We start from the raw sequence: 8611 nt of genomic DNA, 5'->3' as shown, positions 1-8611 counted from the left end.
ATTAAAAAATTCATGTTAAACATAAATTTTTTTTCTTCTTTTATAATTATTTGATATGCGTTTATAATAAAAATATATTATTGCTGAAAAATAGAATCATCTTTTTATAAATCTACGGACTTATGTTTCTTTATTTCATTATTTTTCAAGAAAAATCAAGTTACATTGATTTCTTTTTTATTAAATAATTTATCAAATTTCCGTTTCAAATTAAATAAATATTTTCATATTTCGTTATCAGAAATATGTAAATTTTCATTTAATGATCGTTAATTTTGACTTTAATCTTAAAAACTAATTTTCTATATTTTTCTTTCATTAAATAATAATTAACAATGCAGAGGTAAATATTAAAATATTTCAAAAGAAAAAATTAAATATTTCACATATTATATGAATTTATTAATGTGAAAATTTTATCAACACATTTTTAAAATTAACTTTCACAATATATTTCAATATGTAAAAAACAAATTTGAATCAAAAATTTAATTTTTTTAAAATTCAAATTAAAAATGAACATTTTTTTTTGTTAAAATAAAAATGGACTTTGAAAATTCTTAACGTTGTATTAACATTGAATATTTATGTTTAAAGAAAAGTAAAACTTTCACGTCATCGTGAACAAAAAAAAAAAAAAAAAAAAATTTTTTACAATAGTTATTTTCTTCGCGAAATTATTCGTATTTCATAGAAAACAGTCTATTTTTATAATTATAACAATGTACATTTATAACGTATTTTATATTTAATTTCCTAATCTAATAATATACACGTACGAGTACTTAAGTTAGGCACATATAATTCTAAATTATAAGATAATAATGTTTTCATTTAAATATTTCTTTTAAATTAATTTACATTGTCGGTTTATTTATTTTTTTTTATAAATAATAAAATATTAACTGGCAATGTATAATCTTGATGCACTTGAAAATGTTAAATTTCAAATAATTGAAATCTTGAAATTGTTTTTTTTTTTTTTCTTTTTTGGTCACAATTCAAATTTTTTCTGACATTTAGAATTTAGAAAAATTATAATTTGAAAATGTATCTTTTGATATTAATTAAAATTAATGAAAAATTTTTAAATTAATTTTACTTTGTGAAAAACATTTTTGATTCAATAAATTTAAAAAATTAGATAAGATTTCGATTAATTGAATATCTAATAATTCCAGTTCATTAGTCTTGAATATACAGCCGTGAGCATTGTTCAGTTTAGCCTTTCTTAAATACATACGTGTGCGATTACAAAAGTGGAAAATATTTTTCTTTTTTCTTTTTTAACATTCTCTTTCATACAAAATATACATGAAGTGAAATATAAATAACATATGTTGTTAGATGAAAAAAAAAAAAATTTATCATCTAGAAAAAATTTCTTTTTTTTTACATTGAGATTCGTTTTTTTTTTTTTAAATTATTGAGCTTTCGTATTTTAAAACTAGAGATTTCTTTTTTTTGAAATTGCAACTCCCTTCGATGACAATTTTTTTTAAATCTGGAAAATTTTTTAATTATTGAAGTAAACGAAAATTGGAAGTCTAATTTAAAATACTGGCTAGTTAAAAAAAATATGACTTTCTTTCTCAATATTTAAGTCTTTAAACAATTTCATTCTCGAAATTGCTCTAATTTCACAATATTTCAATCCCGTAGAAAAATTGAAATTTACATTACTGTATATAAATAAATAAAAAATTAATATTTTTTTTCTATACTTTTTCTTTCGATTAAAAGAATTTTTCTCTATTTCTAGTTTTTTTAAAAGTGAAGAAATTTAAATATTTTTTATTTACTATTTGAGAAATGAAATTTTTTTTTTTTTTTATTTCAAATTAAAAAAACTGTTATTATGTTTGATGTAAATTACTATTTTATTGAAATTGTGAAATTAGAGTTGATCGAAAATTTTTTTTTTGATTGTAACACCTTTGAGAGATGTGAGATTTTTTTTAATCGTCTACTTCATTGAACATCGATCTCACAGGGTCTCTTCCATTATTCGCATTATTTCCATTTAAAGGGGCAACTTTATTCTTTCCAGGCATAAATCCATTTGATAAATGAACGCCACCGTTTTGAAGTCCTTTCACAATTCCATTCTTCTTTAATAAACCATTTTGAAGAATTGGCTCGTCGATTAATACTCCTTTGGCTATACTGGAACCACCTAAAAAAAAATTTTTTCACTTTTTAATATTAGATATTAAATTCGCATAATTTTAGAGTGCATGAATTTCTCATAAAAATCATTAATTACAATTTTTATTTTAAAGAATTTTATTCTAAATAATTATTTTTTAACCGAATTTTCAATTTTCGAATTAAAATTTGACACATTTTCTTTTTATTACAAATTTTCACACAACAAAATTTTGAGCTACCGAATTTTTATTTTACAGTCATTTAATTTACTTTATTTAATTACAAATTCGATTTAAATTTAAAATTCGTCTAAAAAATAATTATATTTCTAATAAAATTCTTTAAAATGAAAATTCTAATCACTGACTTCTTTTTTTTGGGTTAATAATGCGCCCCTTTAGAGAAAGAAACCTTTAAATTGAAAATATTAAATAAATTCTTTTCGTCAAGTAGTTTTTTTTTTTTTTGTAATTAATATATAGTAAATATAAATAATTTAAGGAGAAATAAATAAATATTAATTAATTGAATATTTAATTGTAATTTTGTCTGCAAGTTTTACGTTTGTCTGACTTTTATTTAAAGAACTTACCATTTAATTGATTTTCTATTTGCTTGACGATTCCATTTGGTATCCGTTGTATTCCATTTTGATATGATTCAATTGTTTGGCCCCCGTTGATGTTACCGGGGGCCATCGAGTTTGGGTGTTCTGAATTTTGAACACCTGAATCTTGATCCTGATTATTTCCATCAGCGCTGTTTTCCTCTTTTCTTCGAACCCATTTCATTAATTGATAAAGTGCATTCGCAAATTCGAGCTGAACATTCTCCACATCAGTGTCACCATCAATCTAAATAATCGAAAAATTCCATTAATAAAATAATAATAATAATTATACTATAGAAAGCAAAGAATTTAAATTATATAATTTTTTATTTAAATTTTATAATATTTATGTAATTTAATTAGAATAATTATAGTTAATAAATAATTTAAAAATTTATTTCAAATTAATTCACAAAAATTGATACTGTAAAAAATAGAATGAATAATAAAAGTATATATATATATATAGAGAGAGAGAGAGAGAAAAAAAAGAAGAAAATATTAAATATCGATTAATGAAAATATTTTTTTTTTTTTATTCTTACCATTGTGAGTCGTTTGTTGTTATCAATTTTCTTAAGCATAGGAAGTGTCATTTCCCTAAACAACGCCAATCTTCTTCGAAATGCTGGAATTGTTCCATCCAATCTACCCCTACCAAATTGTAATTTGGAGCAATCTAATAAAACTAATGGAGGCGCCTGGCCAAACTGCAATGAATAATTTTTATTTTTCAATTTATTATCCCACTTTATTAGAAATTTCTACTTTTATTATATAAATATATAATAAACGTTTCTTTTCTAATTAATTCAATTATAATATATAAATAATCGCATTTTTTTTTTGCAATTACATTTTCGATTTTTTTTTTTTTAAGTATTAATTGAGGCAAGTTTTTATGATTGATTTTTTAATTTAAAAAATCTATATATATATGATTAATTGTTCAGAACAATAAAAAAGTATATAAAAAAATTGTCGATAAAAAATAATAGAAATTGTAAATGAAGTTGAATTTTAAAAGTATATATTAACAGTAAAATTGAAACCGCAATAAAAAATTCAAGTTATTTAGAGGTGACAATTTTTTTTTCTCGTCATATTTTTAGAATCTAAAAACATATTCTATATATATGATAAAAAATTGAAACAAATAATTTTGTACCATTTTACAAAACTTTAAAAAATTTTTTTAAAAAAATTAAAATTTTTAAAAATCCTTACAATTGGTTGATTTGAATCATGAAAAAAATTTTTTTTTTCAAAATTGGCAGTGAAAAGTAATTAAAATTGTAAGATAAGTTAAAATTTCAAGTTCTAGGTATTTAAAAAATTATTAACTGATTTATACTAGTTTTTTTTTAAAATTTTTCGTAAAATATTATATTTTTAAATATTCAATATTATTAGAAAATTAATTGACATTTCTAAAAAGCATAATATTTCGATAGGTTAGAATTTTGAGGTTGAAACATTAAAAATTTTTTTTTTTTAATTGTGTATTTTTACGTGAACTTTTTGAAAATTCAAGAAAAATAATTTACTATATTTTTTGTAATTTTAAGATTAAATCCTACAAATTTTTTTTTGAAATTTAAAAAAAAAAAACTACTTTATTATACAAAAATTTTAAGCCTGGTACGGTCGTGGGTAAACAATTATTTCAATATTTTCAAAAAAATTTTAAATTTCCGAAATTTTGAATTTTTTTAAAAATACCACCTACAGTTTTTTTTGTACTACGTACATTTTTGTTTTATAATACTCTAATTACAAAAATCATAATGAAAAAAAATTTTTTAGAGCATTTTTTTTCTTCAAAAAAGACTGTTTTTTTTTTTTTTATTTAAATTTGTTTCCCTTTTTAAAATACATTTTAATAAATACAAAAATTAAATTACTTGAATCGAAATGGATTGATTTATATAAACTATAAATTTCATTAAAAATTATAGAATTAGGTAATCGATATTTTTTGTTTTTGAAAATTTTTTTTTTAATCTATAAGAAATGTAAGTATATTTAACAAGAAATTTTTATAATTAATAACTATTTTTCATTCTTTTATAGAAAGTAATTTTTTTTCCTTTAACTTCTAAAATTATATAATAATTAGAAACGCGAATTAAATAGTAAATAATTTTTTTTTATTGATGATAATGAAGCAATGATACGATCATAATCACCCTCGTTTATTATTATAATATTAGAATTATAATAATACCTTATTTTCAAATTCATCGACTTGGGAAAAATTTCTTGGAAATCCACTAAGAATAATTCCATCTGTATCTCGATTTAAAAGTACTTGTTGCTCAACGAGTTGCATGACAATGTCTTGTGGGACCATTTCACCAGCAATAATTGCATCATGAATCGTCACATTAGTTGATGTCATTGATCTTAATATATCACCAACACTAACGTGAACCCATCCTGGCATATTTCGAAGTGCTTGATTACATAAAGTTGCTTTATTACTCCCTGGACCACCTGAAATATTTTCATTTCATTAATTAATCTTTTTTTTTTTTTTTTTTTTTTTTTTTTTGGTAAAATTAAAATTTTTACCAAAAACTCTATGTACTTTTAAAATATAACTTCAATGAACATTTTTTAGTTCATTGAAATTTATATAGTAATCCGAATTTTTATTTAAAAAACTTTGTAGGAAATTTAAAAAAAAAAGTAGAGAATTAAAGTTAAAATTTAGAAAAATATATAAAATAATCAAAAAAGTACAATTCTTGTAGACGAAAAATCTCTAAATCAATGTAATTAAATTCCCAAAATAATTTAATATAAAACAATTTTACAAAAAATAATTAACAATAGATAATTAATTTTACAAGAATTGAATTTTACCAAAGAATTCAAATTTGAGAATTGAATTTTTCAAATTAAATTACAAAAATTCTAATTGCTAAATATGATTGAATATTTAATGAATTTATTTTTTTAGATGATTGAATTTTTAATTTGAAAGAATAATGTATAAATATTTTGTTTATATATTTAATTTATAATTAATTTTTTAAATATTTTTATTTATTATTTATTATTTATTATGTTCAAAATAAAATTGTATTTGTAATTTGTTGAAAATTTAATTGAGAAAATAATCTAATTTCAATTAATATACAACAATTGAAAAATAATCTTAATTAAATTACAAATATTAAAAATATATTTAAATAAAAATTTTATAATTATATAAATTACTTAACAAATGAAAATAAATTAACAATGCAATAAAAAAAAATTTACTCACCAATAACCCAAATAAAAGCAGGAAGACCTTTTCGCTGATGGTTTGCTGTTTTCGCTGGTTTAATAATCGGTAACACTGGAGATGCAGGCGTTTCATTTGGATCTAATTCATTTTGTTCTTCAGAAGGTGCAGTTGGTTCATATGGATCATCATCTGTTCTTTCAACTTCCACCTGATAAACAAAAGCGGAACGTTAAAAAAAATTATTTCTCAATTTTTTTTTTACATTTTATCTAAATTTCTAATATTCGCATATACTGAAGAAAAATCAAAAGTAAAATAATTAATATTTTTTGTTTGTATTAATGAAATAAACAATTAATTAATTCTACTTATTGAATAAATAATTAATCAGACTGTATAGTTTATTAATTTCACTTTTTGGGTTTATTTTTTATGTAACTAAATTATTTATTACTTCGGCTTGCATTGCACGAGGATTTTGATTATCTTCATCTGAGGACATTCCAAGAATTCTCAAAACGGCATCTCGAAAATCTATATAAACTTCATTTGGATCACGTTCTCCATCGATCTATCAAAAATTCAATGAAATTATTTTTTTAAAACTTTAAATAATAAATTAATTTTATAATTATTTACATTTTTAACATTAATTTTGTTACAATAAAAAAATGTTATAACAGAAATTTCATGGAGTATTAGTTTTTTTTTTTATTAATCAAAAATATATTTTTTTCTAAAAAAAAAAGCAAATACCTCCATTAACATTCCATTTTGATCGAAATATTCCGCAACTGGCATGACGCTTCGGTAAAAATTTTTCAATTCCATTCTTGCTAAACCAAGAACAATGTGGCCCAATTTTGCACCAAAATCAATTTGCCTTTCAAGAACCTCTTGCTTCCACGAGATGAGAATAACGCCATTAACAATTTGAATCTGTAAAATTAGAAATTTATTAAATTAATAAGTTTATAAATAATAAATATCTAATTTATAAAAATAACAATAATTCCGTACGGAGTTCTGGATCATGTATATTGGGCAAATTCATATTTTTTCGTTTAAGAGGAAATTTTTTCTAAAACTTAAGGAAAAATTGCTCTTTTATCAGATTTTCTATTAAAATTTTGATAATAAACTATTCAGTATACAACATTTTCTCCTTCAAAATTTTCTATTGAAAATTTTACCTAAGATAAAAATATTATATTGACTATTTTCAAAAATATTGATATATTTTTTTCATATAGTTTTTCATATTATAGTTAAAGCTCTGTATAAAAAAATGTTGATGATAGCGTTTTTTAGTATAGTAGCCCCGGTTATTGACGGTAAATTATATAGTTCTACTAGAATTCTAATTAGTGTGTGCTTAATAATACAAATTATTAATTTATAAGCGAAAAAAAAATTAATTCTTTCATAATTAAAAGAGACGCATGATTAAACCCCAAATTTGTTTTTTCGAATTTTTATTTTCTCGAAAATTGTTTTATCTAAAAGGAATTGACTATAATTTTTTCAATTCGAATCGTCAGATTATATAATAAAAATAGTTTCGAATTATTATTTGACAGAATTTTTTAACTTCGAGAGAACATTTTTTTATAATTTCCAATTTATCGAATAATCATTTCTCATAATTATATTATTGTAGCGAATTAGTATTTTTTGTAATTTTTATTTTTCCAAAAAAAGTTTATACTATTTTTGATTTTACATAATTATCATTTCTTATAATTTTTTTTTCTTCGAATTACCATTTTGTATAATAAATATTTTTTCGAACAATTATTTGTTCTAAAATGTATAATTTATCAAATTTCAATTTCTTCTATTTTTAAAAGTTACGATTTGCTATTTTATATAATTTTCATTTTACCGAATTCCAATTTCACATAATTTGTAAATTTTCTAATTATTATTTTTCCGAATTTTAATTTTAACACATTTTTAATAGGGTCAGCCGGGGTAAATCCGAACGCTAATTATTTCAGCTTAATTAAAATTTTTAAAAATAAGTTCGATATGAGAATTTTTACCTCAGATCCTCTTCAAGAGATTCTAAGTATTATCCTATTTTTCGTTTGTTAATTAGCAACAGCATAAACAAAGATAACGAGTATTGCAAAAAAGATTAAAAATCAAAGATGACACTCTTTCAGTATTTTGTCTCGTATTTGAAGAAAAAGAAGCTAAAAATTTATTTTATTATTTATAATTGTTTGTTATGAATACTAGAACAGAAACTATTTTTGATTTTTGCCTTCTGTAAAATTTTATTAATAATATCAAACCGTTCGTATTTACCCAGGAAAATTGGAAAACCGGGGTAAATCCGAACGGTATTTTCAATAATTTTTTTTTACATCAGAGCCACACAAAATTGTTTTTATTTCATTACACTATTATTTTAACATTATAAAAGTACATAGAAAAAAGTTTTTCTTTCTATACGTATCCTCGTTAGTAATTAATAAGCAGAAACTTAATCTCTGTTCTCTCGAAGGAGTGTTTCAATTTTTTTGCCAAATGGTTTGTTGAAAAAAGTTTTTCAGGATCTTAATAAAATTTGGTATTCTACGGTTTTTGGGGTCGCTAATTACCAA

At 21.0% G+C, this 8611-nt stretch overlaps 1 protein-coding gene across 1 annotated transcript in view; it reads right to left on the bottom strand.

Annotated features, from left to right (window-relative positions):
* Positions 1 to 648: 648 nt before the first annotated feature.
* LOC127289381 (adenylate kinase isoenzyme 5) overlaps positions 649 to 8611 on the bottom strand; it is a 43699-nt gene continuing 35736 nt past the window's right edge. The window contains exons 5-11 of the mRNA XM_051317293.1: positions 6756 to 6938; positions 6454 to 6570; positions 6036 to 6207; positions 4989 to 5257; positions 3307 to 3471; positions 2744 to 3005; positions 649 to 2176 (exon numbers count right to left, since the gene is read on the bottom strand). Coding sequence (XP_051173250.1) covers positions 1959 to 2176; positions 2744 to 3005; positions 3307 to 3471; positions 4989 to 5257; positions 6036 to 6207; positions 6454 to 6570; positions 6756 to 6938 — 1386 coding nt within the window. The 3' untranslated portion in view covers positions 649 to 1958. The remainder of the gene's footprint in view (positions 2177 to 2743; positions 3006 to 3306; positions 3472 to 4988; positions 5258 to 6035; positions 6208 to 6453; positions 6571 to 6755; positions 6939 to 8611) is intronic.

This window comes from Leptopilina boulardi, unplaced genomic scaffold (genome assembly GCF_019393585.1).
Source record: "Leptopilina boulardi isolate dan_hultmark-lab unplaced genomic scaffold, ZJU_Lbou_2.1 LbouV2_408, whole genome shotgun sequence".
Lineage (NCBI taxonomy): Eukaryota > Metazoa > Arthropoda > Insecta > Hymenoptera > Figitidae > Leptopilina > Leptopilina boulardi.
This window is presented reverse-complemented; position numbering and strand designations above follow the sequence as displayed.